We start from the raw sequence: 23,818 nt of genomic DNA, 5'->3' as shown, positions 1-23,818 counted from the left end.
ATTTCAATGTAAAGGATATTTGCAAAGGCTCTTCGGAGGGGGGGGACAGAAGTGAGGGGAGAGAGGAAGAGTGGTAAGAGTGTTAAGAAAGGACAAAGAAATAAAAAAAAAACACGTTCAATTTAAAAAACTATACAGACTCTGCCACTCACTTAAGTGCTGATACAAGATCAACACGGAGCAAGACTCCACGAGATGAAGGAGGCAAATTTAGGCCGAGACTGAAGGTTAGAGAATGTTTGCCGGAGGAGCAGAGGGTGAAAGGTAGACCCAGAGAGGCAGTTCACAGAGGAATGATGGAGGGTGCTACCTACTGGAGACCAACATAACATAACACAAGGGCTTCCCTGGTGGCTCAGAATTGCCTGCCCATGCAGAAGATGCGGGTTCAATCCCTGGGTCAGGAAGATCCCCTGGAGAAGGGAATGGCAACCCAGTCCAGTATTCTTGCCTACAGAATCCCATGGACAGAGGAGCCTGGTGGATGGACTAGTCCATGGGGTCGCAACACAGTTGGACATGACCGGGCGACTAAAGAAGAAGAATAAGGACAACAATGTAACATAGACCATACCCTTTTCAAGGGGGTGGGGAGGGACTTAAACAAACACAGTGAAGACCCGAGTGTGCACACATGCTGGCACTGTTCCTCGATCGCTGGAGGACTCCTTCTCACCAGAACCCTTTTCAGGGAAACACCTGAGAAATCCTCATCAATTTCATCAGTCAGAAGCTGCCTTTAAGCCAGCGGGACAGAAGCTGGCTGAGTTGTTAATGGCTTTCCCAGCTGTTGAACTCTGTGCATCTCTGATTAACTCTCAGAGGGGTATTTGGGAAGGAGAGAGGGAGAAAAAAAAAAAATCAGACTTTCTTATAAAACATTTTATAAGGAAAAAAACACCCATCAAACAATTAAGTGTCTAAGACGAGTGCCAAATTCAAGAAAATGCAATCTCTGGAACAAGGGAGAAACACAGCAGCTACCCTTGCTAAATGCCTGGGATTAATTGCCTCAGAGAGGCTGTAATTTAAAGGAACGGAAAACACACCTACAGGCTGCCGTCTGAGTCCTGACCAGACAGTCGGGCTGCCATCACTGCTCTTGACAAACAGCTCTGACTCGGGCCTTTGTCAAGGCAGCTCCGGCAGCACAGAGCTCAAAAGGCCATTGTCTTCTTGACAATACACAGTTGACTCTGCAGAAAATCAGACTATTAAAAAAAAATACCTGTTTCCCTGTGCTCTCCGGTTTCTACTCAATCTCCAGACAATAGAAGGCGTACTCCATTATTCCTGCCCCTGGAGGCACAGAGATCTTGGCCAAGTCCTTTCTTTACTCGGGTGCCATTAGTGAGGCTCTGGCCTCTACTTTGAAGGACTGTGTATGTGCGCCAGGGCGAGATTTCGGGGAGGGAGACACAGGCCCAGCTGGGATTATTCACAGGGGATACCTAATAGCAGAGGTCTCTTGGAAATGCAGAGCCTTAATTCTTCTCCAAGGAATAGTAATATAACAGATAATTACCACTTACAAATTCTTCTCCTCTCTTATTCTACCTTTAATTTCATCTGCATACATTATGCAAATCCATATTCCTATTGTGCATTTTATATTAAAAAATAAATACATATCTCTAAGTGATAGTTACCCTCCTTTCCCTCTCTTCCCTCGTGGCTGTTTAATTCTTTAAACCCAGACATATTCCATTTTTCTTTCTCTTCCCCTAGCATTCTTTATAATAAATATTCATATGTATTTTACTTGCACAGAAAGAATACTAATTCTAAAGCTGCCAAGCAATATTATATATTTCTAAGCAATAGGAAAGAGCTGGAATCCTCAGGAAAGAGCTGGAATTCAGGCAGGCATATATTTTATAAATATGCTGGGGCTCCATAGGTACCAGATATCCTATTCCTAATCATCAGGAAGGGAATTTGAACCCTGGTGGTTCAGATGGTAGAGAATCTTTCCTGAAAAGCAGGAGACCTGGGTTCAATCCCTGGGTCAGGAAGATCCTCTGGAGAAAGGAATAGCTACCCACTTGAGTATTCTTGGCTGGAGAACACCATGGACAGAGGAGCCTGGCGGGTTACAGTCCAAGGGGTCGCAAAGAGTCAGATACGACTGAGCGACTAACACCTTCACAATCCTCAGGAGGAAGTCTCCCCACTTTGCTGAGACTTATTATTCTACATCTGCTGAGTACAAGGAAAATTCTTCTAAGACAGTTAGTTAGGTCCAACAAAGATCCAAGAGCTTTAGGGCTGAAATAAACTTCAGAGATTATCTAATCTGATTTTACAAGATCAGACATTGAGGTCTGGGGTAGGAGAGGCACTTGCCAAAGATCAAATGACAAATCACAGGAGTCCCTAAACGATAGGTCTTAGGCCCTGGGAACCAGCAGGATCACACAAGAGGACCTGGTTCCACTCACCGCTGCTCTGGGAGTCACTTGCTCCTTTTATAAACTTAGTTCAAAATCAGTTCCAGTGAGAGTGAAAAAGGACTTGGGCAACATTCTGTGTGGAGAAGTAGGAAGTGAGACAGCTCAGCTCTCACACGGCTCATCTCCCCAGGAACATTCACAAATAGGCCCCACTCTTCGAAAACACCAAGGCCTCTCACACCGAGTATTTAACATGCAGTCCTCATATGTTCTCATGTGGATTTCGCCCACTGCTTTCTAACTGGTTTTCCTGCATCCGTATACTTGCCACTTGCCTAGCCAGTGCTGTCAGAATTCACTGCCTAAAATACATATTGAATAATGGTTTCCCTCAGACAAAAATGAGGTCAAAACTTCTCAGCCAGGCATTCCAGGCCCTCCACAGCCCAAGTCTTTCTGATCTTCTGCTTGAACACCTCATTGCTCTGAAACGTGAAAGTCGCTCAGTCCTGTCTGACTCTTTTCGACCCCAGGGACGGTACAGTCCATGGAATTCTCCAGGCTAGAATACTGGAGGGGGTAGCCTTTCCCTTCTCCAGGGGAATCCTCCCAACCCAGGAATCGAACCAGGGTCTCCTGTAATGCAGGTGAATTCTTTACCAGCTGAGCCACAGGGAGCAACCTACTGCTTCCACTGCTCTAGCCATGGATCTCTGCAGAGTCTCCAAATAAAGCCTATTAATCTTCCATGTTTAGGTTTTTGCTGAAGCTACTCCTTTGTCCAGAATCTCCTTCCGTACTCCCATCCTCCACGTCAGTCTGTCAGAGTCCTCGGCCGTCTCCACACCCAGCTGAAATCCACGAAGCCTTCTCACATCTCCCCCAGCACCCTCTCCATGTGCGTTGGTGGTATCGTGGTGAGCATAGCTGCCTTCCCAAGTACTCGCCCCCTTCACACAATGCTGTCCTGTACTTCAGGGGTACCTTATTACAGTCTGTTACAAGACACTATGTAAAGATCTGATCATGTTATTCTACGGCTTAGAAGTCTGCAGTGGCTCCCTCTCACCTGCAGGGTGAAGGTCACCTCCTTTGCGAGGCACCCGAGACTTCCCAAGATCTGGTGCCACTCTAACTCCCGGGCTCATCTCCTGCCGTATCTTGGACTTGACAACCTGACCATCCTTGGCAACAAGGGAACTCCTGACAGACTCCAGAATGTTTCATGTTTGTATGACTATGCATTTATTTGCCTTTCTTCTAAGCATATCTGAAGGGAAAGTCCTATTTTAAGACATATACTTTCTCTTTTATAAACCCACACTGTAAAAACAAGCAACCATCACAAAAATCAATTATGTGAAAGTATTTAACACTCTGGTAAAAAAGGAAGCGAAGTTTCCTATCTCATCTCAGTTTAAGGACTGCTTCCACGAACACCACCTCTGGGTAAGTGCACGAGGGTGCCTGACGTGACTGCCCTGGCAGGTCCCAGTCAGCACAGAGAACGGGCACTCTACACCCTCACAGCTTCTCCTGCACTTCTGACGCCAAAGCGTTTACAGTCTGTAAGTCAAAGGGAGAGGAAAGGCAGCCTCATTTCAAGACGAAGAGACAACCTTTCCCGCTGAAGGCTTACCCTCTGCTTTCTCGGCCACAAGTAACGCATCTGCTGTCAGCAGCCGCCGCCTCCCACGGGGGTCCTGGAGCCTGGGCACACAGGGGCGGAGCCACTGCTGAGGACGCGTGGCCTCACTCGACTGGAACGCCTAGCCCTGAGGACCTGACCCAAGCACGTGGGCCATACAAAGCTGTCAGGACTTCACCCACAGACGGATGATGAGAGCAACACTACTGGTTTTCTAACATATTTTCCTGGTGTGACTTAATTAAATTTTAGTCACGGCAAAAGGGCAGATGAAGAAGATTAAATTCCGGCAAGTAACTTCTCCTACGCCACACCCAATCAGACGGCAGAGCTGAGTGACAGCCTTCAGAACCCTCCTCAGCTATATTATATACCAAGAAGGCCTTTCGATGACCTCCTTGCTAGAATTCCCCATGTCTGGCAAGGGGAACACGAAAGCCCGCTGGCTGAGGCTCCTCTGCACGAACGCACGTGGTACGGCGACAAACACATCACGCCAAACTGAGGATCCAGCACCCATCCTGGGCTCTCAGAAACGACTGTCAATCATTTCACAATGAAACGGACTGGCGTGTTTGCTCACAACATGGATTTCTAGGTAAAAGGAGACCAAATACAACCAGATATATTGGAAGAGTTAATAAAATACACGCAACAGACTTAAAGAGACTTCATCTTAAGGCTGAAAGACTAGGATTTCTCACTGAGGTGTTTGCCCAAAGTATAGCCCAGTGTCACAACTGTGAATGAAGGACTATTTCTCTCTTGCTGGCAGCAATTTTTAAGAAGTTGAATATAATTTCCCAGTGTTGGGAGATATTTGTGACTGATCTAACCTGAAGCTTCTCCAGTTCTGACTGTCATTAGCACAGGGTATCTTTGCCTTGGAAGGCAAAGTAGTTACAAAGAGAGGCAAGATGATCAGAAGATGATTCTGGGATTGTAATTATATTTAGAATAACAGATAAAATGAGGAAAGGGGGGTGAGGATAGTTAAAAATGATAGTCATAAAGTCACAGACACTACCTCTTTTGCAGGACTTAGGAACTACGGGAACACAGCACTCAACCTGGACTTCATAAAAGCCTCTCTCGTCTTTTTCCAAAGGGATGGTGAAAATAGCAATGCGAGTTTTCCCTCGGCTTCTATGCCATCTACATTCTAGTGGGTGGTCTGCACTCAGAAGCAGGAGGACAGCGGGGTCAGGGGCAGCCGCATCTTGCCCTGCTAGTGAGCACCTTTGTGCAGAGACGGATGCTGAGGGCGTCAGGACAGACCTCCTGACAGCAGGCTTCCGGGCGTCGAGCTCGTGCATTCTGACAGACACGGGGCCCCTGCAGTCTCCATCCTTGCCGCAGACAGAGACGAATGGTAGGAGAAGGTGCCCGCCTGGGAAGACGCTCATCAATCCAGACAACAAAGAATGGAAAACTTAACCTGATGACCAACCTTCAAAGTTATCCCCACGAGCGCTAAATCTACAGTCTTGTTCCCCCAGCAAGCTCATGGAGCTAGGACTCAAATATGGTTGTACATCATTCTTAAAGCATTTTAAATCTGCAGGACAATAAAGTCAGACACTAGATATGTTTGCTCCTGATCTCTAATCTTAGATATGCCTGATTTTGGTCAAGCTTCAGTATCCTTACTTTAAAAAAACTACACTGGGCCCTTGGCTAAGAGGAGACTCTGCCTTGGGCCCGCCGGTGTAATAAACTGCACTCCACTATCAAAAAATTAAAAAAAATTAAAAAAAATTAAAAAACCACACTGAAAGGAACAACTATCTCAAAGGGTTATTATAATGAGTAAACTAGATTTTTAAATATACAATGTTGTGTCTGTTATTAATTAGTGTACATGAAAAATATGGTAGCTGATCCCTTTCATTCGATGGAAGATTAAAGAGAACCAAAACAGAAGGGATGTGGGTAATGGCTCCCTTTGTTTTCTGAGGCCACTATACACCTGGATGGGACAAGCTGGAGAAAGGCAAAATGATCTCCGACTCCGCAAACGGAAGGAGAGAGCAGAGGCCATGCTGGAGGGGCAGAGGCAGGAATGCACTGTGCTGGGAAGGCGAGGAAGCCCAGCAGAGCAGGGTCTCTTAACGGTACTCTAAGTGTCAGGAGGATCCCAGGCCACATCTAACTTACCTGCATCTCTGTACTTGAAGGAACTATAAATTACAAGTGCACAGCCCATAACTTCCCTTCTGGTTGAGGAAAAGGATTGGGGAAAGAAATTAAAAGGAGCTGGTACAGTCCCTAAATTTCTCACTTTGTCTCCTCTCAGAGCCCCTCGAAACTAACAGAGGGGCAACCACACGCAGACCTTGGTGTACAGCAGGGGGAGGAGGGCAGGGGAGAGACCCCGAGGGAAAAAACAACGGCTAAGTCAGTGCATGAAAGGTGAAGAAGGCGATGTAAATTCAGGTCGCGCTGAAGCCAGGGGGCGGCGAGCACAGGTGGGCCGCGGGGAGCACAGAGAGGAGGCAGTCTGACACAGGAAAATGGAGGGGGAAGGAAGGGGAAAGGGAGGAGGTGGGAACAGAAGAAAGAGAAGGTAAGATGAGAACAGAACATTTTAAACTAACCCAGAACTCCATTGTGAAGGACAAGTCACGAGGCAAGATACAGCTCAGAGGCACGAGCCCCACGTTTCACCACGGCGAAGGGAGAGCAGCCTTCCACACGCGTGCAGAGGGGCTCTGCAGTCGGCACTGACTCCAGGGCTCCGCGGGATCACTGAGGCTTCCCAGCAGCCCTGAGTCCCGGCAGCTTTGGCACTGTACACTGAGACTGCGTTGTGGAATAGCCCCAGGGGCTGTAAAAACAATCATTTCGGCAAGGGACCAGATCTCCCTACGGGGGTCTGCCTGGCTAAAGCCGGACTGGAGACTCTCCCTTCACTGCCAGGCCCACAGCCACCCTCCCCCAGCAGGGACTGAAGGCAGGAGGACACGCCGGGAGTCCCAGAGCAGCGGGGCCCTTCTCCCCCACCAGCCCTCCTCCATTTGCCACAGCACAGCTGTTTCAGGGCTTCCTTGCATTTCCTGCACATTTCCATCTTCCTCAGACAAATGAACCTCCCACTGAGTGTTTCTTCTGCCTCTAAGTACACAGTTGTTTGCGTATTAAGGATTGAATCAGGAGGGCAAATGGCTACAATGGGTGTCCCCATCTTCTTGGTCCTCAGAAGCAAAGATACTTCTCAAACGCCTTAAAGCTCCACTGCAAGATGGCTCCTGGGGAACTATCCATTCAGCTCACGAAAGAAGGCGGAAGGGAAGCAGGAACTCTTAAGATCTCAGACTTGACCAGGCCATGTCAAGATGAACGGGAAGAAAAAGGAAGATGACTGACAGGTTGTCCTACTCCAGTACTGGCAGCAAAAGAGACAGGGGGGGTGGGAAATGCTCAACCATCCTTCTCTCTTTCGTATTTTGCATGTTTTGAGAAAATCAAAATGTAGGAATCAAAGCAAGAGCCAAGTGTCCAATTTGATACAAGCCAAGAAAACTCAGTTTCAGGCCGGAAAGAAACACAAGAGGTGGCTAGAAAGGTCAGGCGTGGCAGCCGAGAGGTTGTAAAACCCGGCAGCCACACTGAGGAGCTTGACCCCATGGCCCGGGGCTGACGCTGCTCCTTCAGTCCAACCCTGTAATCCAGCTGACCACTAGAAGAGGCTAGAAGACGGAGGAAACACCTCTCAACCCCCATAGTAATCTGACAGGCCATCTCCAAGGATCCTGACTGGGGTGGGGGGAGACTGAGGACGCTGAGAGACAAGGGACCAGGATCTTAGAGAAGCAGTGTGATCGAGGCTGTAAGAGAATTCTGTCTCCTAGGGAAATTCAAGTCTTTTATTTTTAATCTCTATATTCACTTTTTCTTAAGAGAAAAAAACACCAACCCTCCTGCCTCCTGGATGGTGTGAAGACAGTCCACATGAAGCATTTCCACAGTGAATGTTCACCCAAAAGGGAAGTAAAAATGTCGCCTGAAGGGCAGTGGCCCTCTCCTCCCAGCCTGGCCTGGGCCCGCTGGGCCATCTCTTCCCCCAGGCGCCAGGGAATCAGCAGTGCGTCGGCCAGAGGTGGGGCGTGCCCTGGGCATTTTAGCCCTCTGTCCCTCACCCCATGCCACTGCTCGTAAGTAATAACTTAGGGGTCTGAAGCCAGAATGTCAACCACTGTTGCTCAGACAGTGGCTAACCTGGAAGTACTCACGACTTGGGAGGAGCAGGGAGAAAGCAAGCTGAACATATACTTACTCAAAGTCCTCAAACTCCAAGTCGGCTCCCTCCACAGATGGACCCTGGTTGTCTGAGGAAGAGGAGGAGGTGGAAGAACGGAGGCGGTTCTGTTGGTAGCGCATGGAACGCTGGCGGATACTGTCTCTCCGGGACAGGTACTGGATCATTCTCTGGGCATAGTATGCAGCAGGAGATAACCTGAGAGAGACAGAGAGGAACAAACACAAACTAGCACTAATGTGGGGAATACTGGGAAAGACAGTAAATCCAGCTCTCCCATCACATCTCCCTGCTGAGGCGAGCTCCGGAGACATGAAAAATAAAGGCCATTTAACTCACCAGGAGGTTTGTGCTGCGCAACGTGCTTATCAGACTGCCTGATCTCGGAATAGAAATACTGGTGGTTAAAGAGGCTGTTTAATCAGTCATCATCTGATCAACAGCTGCCCCCTCCCACGAGTTTAACACTGGACTTTTCTTTTTTAGTTTCTCAAGGGACCTCTTTTAAACTTCTGAAGGTGCCCTTTATAAAGATTCACAGCTTTCCCCTAATCGTCCATACTCAAAATATAAGACATGGAAGGGGCCGCAGCTTCTTTCACTTTCCAGATGCGAAAATAGGCTGAAAGATGGTGAACCCAGGATGACTGAAGAAGGCATCTTCAGGCATCACCTTCACCAGGACTCCTTTCTTCTCCAACAAGTACCTACAGTTCCAGAACTGTCCTAGTTCCTTAAGATTATCTCTTTGAATTTCTAATTTCTCCTTTACAGATTATCCAGGTATTTTAACACAGAGAAGATATTCAGGATAGAGACAGAGCACAATATACTCCGAAGAAACAGAAAATCTGAAAGATTTGTCTATTACTTAAAACAGAGCATCAGAGGCTACATGGGCACTGAACAACACAGAAGACAACAGTCACTCTTCTCCCTTACGATGGCTGCTCTCATAAGCAATTAATCTAGACAAACCTGTATTCTGACTATGGTTCAGTATCTTCACACTCCATGAAATATCCATGTCCTATACAATTTACATAGTCCCTTCTTTCTCAAGTTTTTCCTCTGTCTTTCACAACACATATAACTTGAGGCTATGAACTGAGAAAGTGAGAGTAGACCAATAACAGAAAAATGCTTTATATATATATTAAGTAGATACTAAGCAATTTCAAGACTTAAAACCTGCCCAAGGCATACACTTCGATTCAGCAATTCCATTAGTGATTTTATCCTACAGGAACATACAAGGATATGAAGATAAATATATAAATTGCTGGCACTAGTGAAAAACTAGAAACACCTCAAATGTCCATCAACAGATTAAATAAATTATACCTATACAAAGAAACACTATGTAACAGTTGAAAAGAAAAAGTTATCCCTACATATGCACAACAAAAGCCCTCTAAAATAAAAATTTAAGTGGGGGAAAATTAAAGAATGGTATGTATGATGTTTGTGTATATATATTTCTGTAATTAGAACAAAAAATAAAACACAGCAATACTGATGAGGATTCCCAGGGACCTTAACTTCTACAGTGCTCGAATATAAAAGGAAAAAAGCATCTTTTTTAAAAATGGAATTCTGGAAAAACTTGTTGAGAATGGAAAAAGAAATACTTATATCCAAATGGTAGGAAAAGTACTTAAAAACATCTTGCTGCCTGATCTTTCATTACTCCTGGACAAAGTAAGACTCTTGGGCAAATTCTCAGTAAATCTACTCACTCAGACCAAAGAAGATTCTGCAGTTAACACAAAATAAGGCTGCTTCTGAAATGACTGTCATCACAGGTAGCATTCTTTTGACCAACCATCCAATAGACTTTCCAAGGAGGCCAGGACACAATCTTTGGAACTCAGAAATCCGTGTTATGGAACAATATGCTGCCTTTGGTGCCTCTGATTCCAAATTATCTTTATACACTAGGTGGGCATGGAAGGTACAAAGGCCTTGGCCAAGATCATCAAAGTGTAAGAATGAACATCTCAACTTGTGGGACATTCACTGTCTCTTTGGGCACCTGGTCCCATGCATTTGGCGAGGATGAATCAAGAACCCTAAATTTTCAACAGACAGAAGTCAATACTGTCTCTACCAAATACACAGATATCTTCCAGCAGAAATCAACTGCTGTTGGTTAAATTCTCAAGTTAATCAGACTAGAAAGGAATGAAAAATGGAAGTTTAAAGAAAAAATAAAGTTTTAAGAGGAGAATGAAGATTGATTCTTTCTTTAGAAATGATACTGAGAGGTGACCACAAAAACACTTGTTCCTCAGTTGACAGCCTACCCTAATGGAAAAATCATATTAAGGTGAGAGAGGTAGAAATAATGTTGATGCTAACTATAATTAAATAAAGACTGCCCTTTTATGTAGGGGTAAAAATTCAGCACTAGGTAACCTCAATTGTTTAATTTCACCATCGAACAGGAATTCCCTAAGCTATAAAACTATGCATCAGTGGTAAAGAAAAATGTATTCTTGGCACAATTCTTAAGTAGAAGTATATCCTAGTCTTGTCTTTTTAGGTATCCGAGGGAAGTTAAGGATCTGAATGCTGAGATGTCTCATAAAGGTTTTGACCTATACATATTATGTCAGGTAAGTCTAAGAGGAAAAAGAAATTAAAAAGTCAGTAATGAGGTAACAATCATCCTCCTACTAGAGAGCTTGATAATTATCAAACTCTAAAAGTGTTCCAAGTGAATATTTTAAATAACTCAAGTTTTCTTCAAGGAAAAATACTACCCCCCTAGGGGAAAAAAAAAAAAACCTACTATGCGTTTAAAGGGAAAGTGTAAAAATACAAACACCATAAAGCCTGGCGTTTCTGTGATAAAGACCTGAGTAGGAATAGACTACAAGTTCATTACATGAAAGGAGGACAAGTAATGATCTTTATGAACCACTGTTAAACTTTGTCAGGTTAAAAATTCTGGGGTTGAGCTTTCCATTACTGTCCTAAAAAAACCTAAAACAAAACTGTCTCACAGCAAGAAGTTCTCTGAGTGTTTCAAAGAAATTGATTTATGCAAAACAATTCCTTCTCTTACTGAGGGCTTATTATTTTCAAATATGACTACAGACTAACTTCCTTGTTTCAGTCTTCATCAGAGTTGTCCACCCGTTTTAAAATCATAAATCCCTGGTTCCCTGATCCTTGGATCGGCTATTTGTGGGGTATGGAAAAGGAAGTAATAGGATAATGGGGAATCTTTTCATTAGGGTCTTAGAAAGGATGCTCAGAATCATGACCTAACTCTGGTAACAACAAAATCATTCAATATCCTTGAAATGAACTTGGTCTAAAGGTTCCAATTCTGACTTGAAATTCTTGATCTACAGCAAAGTTCACTTAGCCTTTTCTGACCCACATTGTTACCTCAACCCCACCATTACAAACCACCCTCTTCTTCTGGCAAAGCTTCACAGTGTATGTTCCGGAGCTGCTTAAAGAATGTGCAGGTTATCCCCCTTTTGGATCATGAACAGAATTATTAAGTCCAGCTGTGACATCCCCAAAGGCTGCTCACCAGAAATAAATATTATACATCAACTCAACACCCCATCCTTGGTCCCGAGTTACCAGTATAAAGGTGGGCCTTAAACTCATCAAACTTTTTTTTTTAATCTCTTCAAGATCTTTTCAAATGTCTGCTAATTAGTGTAAGGCAAGCTCTTTATTAACTCTTTAATAACTTATTTTACCCAGTTACCCTTTTCATCTCTTTCTTCACATAGTCTCCAAAGAGTCAACATCTGAATGACCTTGATTTCTGCCTTCTGATGTTCTAAATTCTCTCTCAAATGAGGATTTTTTTGGTTTGTTTTTAATTTGCTAAGTGATTTCCCTATTAATAAAAACTGTCGTTTCCCTTTTGGCTGTCCATCTGAACGGTGACGGCAGAAAAGAAATATCCTATGACTCTGCCAGGGAGCCCCAAACGTCAGGGCTTAGTCGTAGCCCTCGGCCACCAGAGGAGCTGTTCACTTACCTGTAACACTCCCCCATCACCTCAACCACCTGTCTCAGAACCGTAACTGAAGAGGCAAAGAGCACCAGGACCAGAGAGGCACGGACCGGGGCGTCCACCAGCTCGGCACCCCCAAGGGCAGCCCCTCCCCCCACCTGGTGCCATTGCTCACTTTAGCCTTACCTCGCTGGGTCTGGGTAAATTGGGTGCTCTCTGGATCCTGCTCCATCATAACGGGATAATGAAATGAGGGAAGACTCCAGCAGCCTCCTAGCAGAGATTAAAAAAATGGCAATAATCCCTGTCAATTACCAACTCAGAGGTCATTCATTAGGAAAAATGGGGGAGAGAGATAAATAACATCCCCCTTTTGCGGCTAGCTGACACCTCCTGTCTGGGCTCGCATCTTTCCTACCAGCACTTAGAGGCGTAATGATATGAAGCGCCCCAGAGTGCCCACACTGGATATGGCCACTGTATGATCCTGAATACTGCTCTTCTGTGAGAAATGAACAAGTGCTTTAGAGACACGATCTTATTTTTATTTGCAGTACCTCCAGCAGACAAACAGGAGGTTGGGATCAACATGAGAGAGGAAAAAGAGGCATACCTACAGACTAACATGGAGTGCCAACATTTTATTCTGGTGTTCAGTTCCCCCATGTTATCCTTATCCACATCCCATTATCTTCTAGGCATTCTGCTCTGCCCACACCCTTTGTGTGAGTACCCTCCAGGGCTTTCTTGGTGGTTTAGTCACTAAGTTGTGTCCAATTCTGATCCCATGGACTCTTAAGTACTCCAGGCTCCTCTGTCCATGGAATTCTCCAGGCAAGAAGAATGGAGAGGGTTGCCATTTCCTTCTTAACAACTGATAAAAAAAAAAATCTTCAATTATATAATCTAGCCCAGCCATCAGTTCAATGATCATATGTGTTAATTTACTGAGCATTTTTTTAGTGCCAGGCTATACTAAGCACTTCACATGTACTTCATTTAACCTCAGCGCAGCCTGGAAAGGTAAGCATTACTACACAACACGGAGATCAACGGGCCAAGGAGTGAAGTGCATTGCACGGCAGCACACCACTATGAGAGACAGCACCAGAGCCCTAGGGAAGGCCTGTCAACTCCAGGATGCTTCAAATGACTACGCACACGAATCCACCGAGTCCAAACTAGAATGTGGATCCAGGATCACTGGCTCTTTCTATTTTTTAAAGGGACGCCAGAAATTTGGACTTTTGAATGAAGTCTCCTGTTAAGTTTTACTTAAACATTTTTATTTTTCTTCCTTTTCGTATGGGAAGGGCCAGTGAAAACACATTTGATAAACATGGCTCGGGGTCCCCCAGCTTGCCATGTCTGCCACACTGCTTCCCAACTCCAGTGTGCCTTGGCGGCCAATCAAGCTCCTGCCACGGAACACGTTTCCAGGGAAGAGGTCTCAGGAATAAATGCACACTGTTCCCCTCTGGCGGCATCTTGCCTGCCTCTCCCAGGAGCGGGTCTCCGGCTCCCTGCCAGACTCTCCTTTAAAGCAGATCTGCAGGGTAAGGACAGCAGCTACCAATCTTTTCCAATTGAGTTAATTCAATTCACTGTTATTAAAACCAGCTGGCTTTAGGTAGAGTCGTGTGCAGTCACTTTATCCCAGCGACTGGCTCACCGGAGCATTTTCCCTAACAGTTTGGGGAAGAGAGAACAGCAGAGGCCTGTCAGCCTGGCTTGCTACCCTTCCCACCCAGGACAGCCAAGTGTTGTATCATGTTTTTGATCTACACAAGGCTTATCATCCCCACACTTAAAACAAGTTAAACAATCCCACCCCTGAAGGGAGAGAACACAGTGAAACCAATGAGGAAGAGAAGAAAGCAATACAACACTTCTCTGTGGTTGAAAACCTGAATCTTCAATGATATCACTGTTTACAGTAGCAGACATTCTGTGTTTCATCAATTGTAAGACACGCTTCCCACCCCCCACGTTTTAACATGTCTGAAATAGGGATACATCTTATAATTGTATGACGCAGTTTAATTGGCAGGATTTTTTTCTTTCATAGGCGCACTTAATATAACAGCATGTCTTTGAATCTTGAAATATGGGATGTTTCTGAGAGGAGGGGATAGTGAGAGTTACACAGACTCGAAGAAGAAGAAAAGTGGAATTTCGAGAAGAGGATCCATTTAGGCCATCATATAAGGTGGTGCTAGTGGTAAAGAACACCCCTGCCAATGCTGGAGACACAAGAGACGCGGGTTCGATCCCTGGGTCGGGAAGATCCCCTAGGGGAGGGCACAGCAGCCCACTCCAGTGTTCTTGCCTGGAGAATCCCATGGACAGAGGAGCCTGGTGGGCTACAGTCCCCAGGGTAGCAGAGAGTTGGACACAACTGAAGTGACTGAGCATGCACGCATGTTCACTATTAATAAATTTGTGCTACAGGAATTAGGTGGGAGCTGAAGAACAGAAGCAAGATCTGGGAGCAGCTGACTGCCTTGGAACACCCAGAAGCTTCTTCTATCCCAATGGGTTCTGGACTGAGTTTTGAGTATCACTGAGCCCTGTCCTGTTACCCTCCAAATGGCTGCTTCATAAGCAGAGGCGCTTTGACAAGGGGCATCCTCCAGAGTAAACCAGAGTATATCCTTCTTTAAAATGACTCTGCCAATTTAGGAGGCCAATGTTACCCCCTACTCTGCCAAGGCAGTGACAGCCTTCAGAGAAATTAGATGCGTTTTTAAGCATGCTGTAAAGAAGATTCTTGAGCCAGAAGAGCTTGGGTTAGGTCATTTCAATTTTACTGGTTCTATTTTACAATCCCACAAACTCTACTCCCCACCCTAAATTCCAATCTTAATTAGGACGACTTCTTAAAACAGAGTTACACCAAAATGTTAAGTTTTGTCTCTGGGGAGTCCCTGATGAGGTTCTTTTAGAACATATACCCCCTATGCCTACTTACTAGAATCTGTTGGCGCCATTTGCTCCCAGGCAATATAGTGGACTGGCAAGTCATACATACACGGCATTTTAACTCTAACACACAAAATCAGGAGAGCCAGTTACTCTGAAGAGCACCCCCAAACATGTATCACTGATGAAACGTTAAGCTCTCTACAGTTACAACACAAACACTATCTGAAGGATTAAAAAGACTGTTATAACTGGTGTTGAATAAAGAAAGAACTAGAGTGACTAGACAAGTAAATATCACCACCACTCCTAGGAAACTCAAAGAAAGATCTTTCTCTCCCACAGTTAGCTTCTTGCCAAGAGCCATCAATGGGGAAATGACGCAAGAGAATGGAACAGAATGGCAGTTGAATGCCTTCTGCTCTGGCCACTACAAATCTCACCTGACTCAATGGTTAATCAAGCAGTTCAGTAATATGAAATCAGGGAGGATTTAGGAGGGCTCAGACAAGTTGGTTGAAGTCTGAAGGTATCACTTCATTCTGACCTGTTGACTCCAGTTAGAAATGTTTTAAAGAGTCTCTGAAGCTACGAAAGAGGAAAAGAAACTTTTCTTTACAAGTTTGCCTAGTTCATTCTCTATGCCAGTGGTGTTCAAGTGAGGTTCACCACGGGCTGTGCTATTTTGATCCACTGGAGAACAGGAAGAAAATATAAGAACATTTGATTTAAATGTATAACCATAATGTGTATCACACACACACACACACACACACACAGAAGCACAAGTGCTCAAAAGCATTTTAGTAACAGAAGTGTTTCTTTTTAAGTCTAAAGGCCACCGTTCTATCAAACTACACACTACTTTAATAAAATTCAATATTTAACACAATAATCACAAACATAAAATATTAAAACTAAACAAAAGCATAATCATATTCATATATAGATACAGCAAAAGAGAGAAAATAATACAGAAAATGTGGTAAAATGTTAACATACAGTGAATGTGAGTGAAGAGTATAACGGGAATTCTTTGCACTATTTTTGCAACTTTTCCACAAGTCTGAAATTACTGCAAAATTCAAAACATCAAATATACAAAATCTAAAAGTAAACCACTGTAAACTAAAGAGAAAACTACTCATTTGCAAAAGAATTACTCACTTCTTAAAAAGACTTTCTTCAAAATAGCAAATTGCTTCTAAAAAGCAGGTTTGGCAAACTACAGGCACTCGGCCAGCTGCCTGTTATTATAAATAAAGTTTTATCCAAACACAGCCATAACCATTCATTTAAATATTGTCTGTGACTGCTTTGGAGCTAGGAAGGCAGAGTTGAGTAGTCTAGATAGGGATAGGCCTATAATAAGCCTTTAATACGTACTGCCTAGCCCTTTACAGAAAAAAAAATATGCCCATTCATGCTCTAAAGTATTTGCTTATATAAAATCCCTTGAAACAGAAGGTGGAGTCACTATGGAAAGGGACAGAAAAACTTAAAATCAAAGTATTACACACTACAGTAAGTCATCAAAAATTAACATTCAGTTCAGTTCAGTCATGTCCGACTCTTTGCGAATCCATGAATCGCAGCAAGCCAGGCCTCCCTGTCCATCACCAACTCCCAGAGTTATTACACCCTACTAAAAATCATAAGTCAACAGGAAGACAATTTAAGCTACAAAATTCCTAACATTTTATATGAATATAACTATTTCTTCCTACCTTAATTAATACCCGGAATCTGTACAAGTGTTCCGTAGATCAGCTGTATCCTTTGATGACTAACAATAAAAAATAGTAGTAGAAGAAAGTGCTGGAAAAGAACAAAGTTGTCAGGGCAGATGAGATGGGTCATACAAAAGGAAAGAAACTTTCTTTCAAATTCACTGGATATTAGGATTGAGAAGCAGGAAGTCTGGGTAACAGTCTAGACAGAATAAACAAACCAGCGACAACTCTTCCTTAATAAACAACTATATCCTAAAGATATGCTTTTAACTGGCTGTTGGATCACACAGAAAATCAACAAACTAAAGCCAACAAACATGTACAAACTTCTCCAGCACTAGAGACAATCAACTGCTAAAACTCTTATATACTGTTGAGGACAACTGCTCCTAGGAGCTACTAGTAAGATGCCACTGGTGCCCCACACCTAAAGAGTAATTTCCCAGTCTGGCTCTGGTGTGTGGGTGACATCTGCTAGTCCAGTTCAGGGGAGCCAAACTCAAAGGAATAACTCCCTTCTGCTTAGGGAATAAACTCCAAATTCCTCAGCTTAGCACTCAAGGCTGTGCAGTCCAATTTCTCATTTATTCTGAACATACTACCTGCTCTGGTCCAGTGGTTTTCAAACTGTCTGGTCTCAGAGTTCCTTTAACACGTAAAAAAAAAATTTTATTGGAATAAAGTTGATCTCCAATGTTGTACAGTTTCAGAGCAGACAGCAAAGTGAATCAGTTATACATATATCCATCCTTTCTCTGATTCGTAACCCATACAGGCCATTACAGAGCATTGGGTCGAGCTCCCTGTGATACACAGTAGGGCCTTAATTAGTTATCTATTTTACTGAGGATCCCAAAGAGCTTTTGCTTATATGGGTTTTAAATACCAATATGTACTACACTTGAGATTAAAACTGAGAAAAACAGACTACACAAGCACAAAGAGTGAAAAAGACAAGGGATACCTCAGCACTGTTCTAAAGACAGTTCTGACTTCGGGGACCCCAGGCCACACTTCGAGAACTACTACTCTGGCTACACTGAACACCCCCCGCCCCACTGCACCCCTGTTTTCAGTTTGGCCATTCCTTCTTTCTGGAAAGCTCTTCCCTACCTATAAAAATCTTTCAAAGCTCAAATATCTCACTCCTCCAGTCAGAAGCTCACCCTCGCTTCCCTCATCCCCCAGAGCGGTTGAACCCTCCCTTAAAAGGCCTTCCTTCAGGCACTTGGTACTGCAGTTCCTTACGTCTTCTTAGTTTCTACCACCAGACGATAAGCTACATGAAAGCAAGTACTGGATCCAAGTCGTCTTTTTATCCCCATTAAAACTCATATCCTAATGAACACACAAGAGGAAGCCAGTAAATATCTAAGGACAGTAAATCAGCAAGACCAAGCAGATCTGGAAAAATAAGCAAAACGACATATCTGATTGCCCGTCACTGACCCCGTGCCTTTCAGACAAGGTTTCTGGATGTCCAACACCCCACACAGAAATTCCTGAAGGAGCCAGTTTCTCAGAAACTGCTGACCTCAGTCTTCACCCCTCGGGTCACTTCAGCCGCTCAGGTTAAAGTGCTGACATGTTTTGTCCTGATAAACGCGGTGCAGCCTGGTCCCTGGGAGGCTTATTAAACCATAAAGTCAGAGGCTGGCTACTTGCCTGGGAAACTACCACTGATGCTCCCCGACAGCTTGTTGCCAAAAGAGAGCTCACAGGGGAGAGGCAGCTGTGTTTTCAGGGGCAGCAGAGGGGCGGGAGGCCAAGGAAACGTGGATACACCACTGCCTTCTTCACTTCTGCATCCTGCTCTGCACGCCCCAGATCTCTGCCTCAGTGCACGCCAGGGCTGGGAGATGACAAGCCCTTATTCTTCGTAAAAAATAATTGTGTGTTCTGAAACGACACCTCTATTATGATTTCCAAATTGACATCTCTGCTTTACAGCGGAGGCATCCAAGCCTCCCCATTTCACACAGTGGCAATTATCATTTAAGTTATCCAACGATAGGCACTCATCTGATCCCTGTAGGGCCCCCGAGTTCTAGGGGGTGCGCTATGGCACATGATGCAGCTGCCAGCAGGGCCCGCCAGGCGAGTCCTGCCCCTGCTGTGGGGCAGACCGAGGCAAGGCGGCGCTGCTAGAAGGCTAACCTTGGGGAAAAAACAGACACGCGACAGAAAGAGCGCACAGCGCCTGTTGTGTGGCTCAGCCTTATTTTACCACCATCAAGCATAAACAATTCACAGGGCTCAAAATAAAGGCTTTTTACCAGAAAAGCTTGAAAACATCTTTACAAAACATTAACATATTCCTCAACGTCTCTCTGCAGTGAGCAATAGATGGCAAAACATCAGAGCACAGCATAGTCACAGACACCAAGAGGGAAGAAGCTGCAAACAATTCACATGGGATGTGCAACTGTGCGTCCAGCTGCACAAAAGTCCTGCCCGAAAAGCCAGCAGCTAGACCCCGCTGCAAACATCTGACCCTCCACTGACTGTGAGGCCCACAGATATTTTAATTTTTTATTTTTAAATATATTTTATTCTATATTGGAACATAGTTGGCGGGTTATTTTTAATACATTTGTAAAAAGATTGGTTAGTCCTATACTTAGCTCCTGTGTATCCTCCACACATCACACTATAGGTATGAAGCTTCCATTTACAACAAAAACTCAAGTTTTGTCAGCATCTGAACTCAAAGGTCCAAGGTCATCTATGTGGACATGTTTATGCTGTCCCCAATTCTTTCTTTGGGAGACTTGGGAGGTGGGCCCACAGATCAGACATTTTTAAACTAGGAATTTAGGTCAGAGGCTTTTCACCAAAGGATAAGTAGGATCATATCAATGACAAGTTCCACAGCTGGTTCTGATATTCACATGCACATGTACTAACAAATAGCAGCCATGACATGCAAGTGTGGACTTTAATTAAGAGGCAGTGTATCCTACTTGACTGGTTTCCCCTCAAATCAAAAAGACATTTACACAATTCAATAATCCTGGAATTCTCAGGTAATTTTATTCAGAATAACAGATAATTTAAAAAAAAAGTCTATCTCTAGATCTACTAATACTACAAAGGCTGCAGGATATAATCATTGACGGCTTCAGTAACAGCAAACCTTGTACATTTCTTCTCAGACCATTTTTCACATTCACATTCCTGATCTGAAATTTTAAAAATCCTCAACGAGGGTTGTTTGTTCCACTGACCTGGGTACACTGCAAACACTGTACTCTATAATATGAAGTAAAACCTTAGGGTCAACATCAGGATGGCAAAGAGAAGTTAGTAAATGAAGCCTAACAAGAGAATGAAGAAAAAAGGATTGCATAGTGGGCTGGAGCATTTATTAACCAGAGGCCAAGAGGCAGCCTTCCTGGCGCATGTCTGTTCAAGTAATGAGGTTTCTGGAGTCTATAGAAATAGAAAAGAGGGCAGAGATTCCAGCTGGGCCCCCAAACAATCCACTGTTAGCCCTGGAGCTAACCCGAAGCTCAGAGTACAATCACTTTTCTTATATCCTAGGTTCACACTGAACTGCTTCTCTTAGTGACATTAGATTTTCACTGATTTGCCTCTGCGAGTATACTACCTGCCCTTCCACCCTGATCCTGACTTCAGCAACCTTCCTGATTCCCTCTGGACTGAGCATTTGACTCCACTGGAATAATCTCTCTACCATTTCCCTGTCTAGACAACACGAAATTGTCATAAATGACACCTAAAGTACAATTAGGAGAAAAACTGCAATTTCCACTCCCCACCCCCGTTTTCCAAAAGAACTGCACATGCACATCAATCAACTCTACCATGAAGATTAACTCCATGGAGCCTGGAAGCCATTTAATTCCCAACATGCTAAATATTATGCATCCCCCATCCTCTCCACTATAATTAGAAGATGTAAATTGTCTTCTTTCCACTAGCACTAATGGTTATAATCTCAGAGATGTGAATGCCTGCAGAATCGATACCTGTGTAAAAAGTCCTTACAAACACTCGATCCAGCTGCATTTTATTTAGCAGAATCAGACAAAAGCAAAAAGACAAGGCGAAAAAGGAGAGAGGCAATGAGAGAAAGGCAGGACTCGAGAGTATCAGAACCAGGCAGCATGATTATAACAATTATAAAAATAAGACAGTTTGAAGTCACTGCAAGCCCTTTGTGAAATACAGTATCAAGAAACAGCCAAGGTCAAAGGACAGAAAATCATGAAATACCTTATCAATGGTTTTCAATGGGAGGGGTATCCCACAGGAGACCTATATCTAGAGACATTTTTTGGAAGTTGAAACTGGGTGGGGGGAGTACACTGGTATCTAGTGGGTAAAAGCCAGGGTGTTGCATCCTAAGATGCAGAGGATATTCTTCTCCAACCCCCCGACAAAGAATTATCCAGCTTGAAATGTTGATAGTGCTGCTTTTGAGAAACCCTCTGATATATCTTAATACGCTGAGATTAATGAAGGGAAGCTCTGAATAACTAATATTTGAGGCAAGTCAATGCTTTAGCTTTAGAAACAAATTGCAGTTTAACTCATGATCTTGGGTCACTTATTAGTTGTGTGACCCCTGGCAAGTTCATTATCCTCAGCGTCCAAATTTAATGGGAAATGCCTATTTCACAAGGTTGTTATGATTAAGTAAGAACATTAGTAGCCAGTACACAGCCTAATAAATAGTGATTTTTTTTTTCTTCCCTGGATGACAACTTCCAAAAGTATCTGCAGGGAACACATGGCCACCCAAGTCACTACTCCTAAAAAGTTGGTTTCCTAGAAAGACATGTGTTGAGGAAGGACCAGTTCTATAAAGGCATAAACATGGGTATCTCAGCCCTAAGAATCACATGAGCCTCACCCAAATAAACCAACAAGAGCAGCCAGTCAACCAACCACCAAACTGGCTGTTAGTCCATCCAACCACTGATTCAAACAACAAGTAATTATTGAGTGCTTTATTATTGGGTATGCAGTAGTCTATGAAATGGACATGGTCCACATACAGCAGCCGGTACCTGAGGAGGGGCCAAAGCACGACACTCCTTGGTACTCTTGCCCTTGTGTGGTCTCCTCTTGCGCCGAACGCAGACTAGCCTGCTATCTGCTTCAATCAAGAGAACGCGGAGAGTTCTGGGTCTAAGCCTCGAAGAGAACTGACAGCTTCCCCTTCCTCCCTCACGGAACTGTCACTTCTGGAAGCCCTAAGCTGCTCCGTTAGAAGCCTGGCTGCTCTGCTGGAGAGGCCACAAGGAAAGAAGAGGCCTGGAGAGGCCTGGCTGTTCTAAACGCGCTTCCGGCTGACTTGAGAGAGACCCCAAGCACGACCAGCAGAACTTCCCAACTGACATCCCTTCCACCCAAAGAGCAATGAAAGATAACAAAACCGCTATTCTAAGTCACCAGGTTTTTTTGTTTTCTGGTTATGCATTAGTAGATGAAGGAAATAGGTCTGATCTTCTAGAACTTCAAGCTAGCTACAACAGCAGCATAAAAAGTTAGCTTACAGAGTGTGTGGAGGGGCGGGTGGGCGGGGAAATAAAAAATAAAAAAAGAAAGAAAGAAAAAAAGTTAGCTTACAAACCTAAATTAACCACATTGGTACTCAAGGGAACTTCAGCTACCAAAACAGAACACTAAACAAGACACTTGGAAACAGATCTTAAACAATAAAACTCAGGGCAAACTTGCTCACTGCATCCAAAGCATGAGGTCTTGGTTCTGGTCAAAAGGGTCAATGTCAAAAGAAAGACTTTCTGCTCTTTTCTACCTGTCCCAGTCAGGCTCTCCCTTCTGAACACACTTCTGCCCTGGATGGCTCGCTCTCAATACTGAAGGCGCCCTTAGAACTTGGGAAATTAAGGCTGTTTGTACTCCCTCTCTTATCAAGAGGCAGAACCAATTTCTTTTGCACGTATCATTATAATAGAGTGCAGGAAAAGTGAAGGTAATATCCCACTCCCCTGCTGTGAACCAGACCGCTTTCTGTGTTACTGCACCTTCTAAAATAGAACCTCACTGTGTCTGCTGCAAGTGACTAACGGGAGTAACTAGCGCCAGCCCTATCACAGCAGCCGTTCCATATCCTCTCTATGGCACCTCACTTTTTAGGTACTTGGTTTACTTCAATTTTATATGGTGAGATTTCACAAACACACCATGAAGGCTGAACTCTCGGGGGAAAAAAAAGGATACTAACACAGAAAAGAAAATGACCTGTAGGAAATATGTCACAGCAAAAGCAGTTTTTTTGTTGTTGTTTAGGGGATTTTTTAAATTCTGTTTGTTTTTTGAGCGGAGTGATAACAGACAAAAGAGCTAAGAGCTGGCATTTCTCGAGCATCTAAATATGTAAAAGCAACTGATGCTTAACTCATTTAACCTGCATCACAACAACTTTAAAATTGAGGAAACTGAGGTTCAAAGAGGATCCTTAACCTCCTCAGGATCACAGAATAGGGCCAGAATTTGAATCCAAGGTTACTCAAATTCAATCTCTTCTATTAGGATACATTGCAAGAAAAGAGAGGGAACATAAGGAGATTATGAGATAAAGCAACACTGAATCACACGTGGGACAGGAGGAAAAGGAAAAATAAAGGTGACAGATAATGCAAAGGAATTTTAGTACACTACAGAGATTTAGGGATGAGATGGTGGTAGTGATATTAAGAGTTTCTAGATGGTCTAGGACTTCCCGGATGGTCCAGTGGTTAAGAATCCGCCTGCCAATGTAAGGGACATAGGTTCAATCCGTGGCCCGGGACAACCCCACATGCTGAAGAGCAGCTAAGCCTGTGTGCCACAACTCCTGAGCTGGCACGCTGCAGCGACTGAAGCCCGAGCGCCTGGAGCCTG

The 23,818-nt window shown here is 44.0% G+C and overlaps 1 protein-coding gene across 8 annotated transcripts in view; it reads right to left on the bottom strand.

Annotated features, from left to right (window-relative positions):
* AMBRA1 (autophagy and beclin 1 regulator 1) overlaps positions 1-23,818 on the bottom strand; it is a 163,277-nt gene that overhangs the window by 91,737 nt on the left and 47,722 nt on the right. For 6 of the 8 annotated variants that reach the window (XM_070473093.1, XM_070473090.1, XM_070473094.1 and 3 more), the window contains 2 exons: positions 12,474-12,560; positions 8,318-8,497 (listed from right to left, as the gene is read on the bottom strand). In XM_070473093.1, coding sequence (XP_070329194.1) covers positions 8,318-8,497; positions 12,474-12,560 — 267 coding nt within the window. The remainder of the gene's footprint in view (positions 1-8,317; positions 8,498-12,473; positions 12,561-23,818) is intronic. The other 2 variants (XM_070473092.1, XM_070473095.1) reach the window with 1 other exon arrangement.

The sequence above is a fragment of the Odocoileus virginianus genome, chromosome 10 (genome assembly GCF_023699985.2).
Source record: "Odocoileus virginianus isolate 20LAN1187 ecotype Illinois chromosome 10, Ovbor_1.2, whole genome shotgun sequence".
Lineage (NCBI taxonomy): Eukaryota > Metazoa > Chordata > Mammalia > Artiodactyla > Cervidae > Odocoileus > Odocoileus virginianus.
This window is presented reverse-complemented; position numbering and strand designations above follow the sequence as displayed.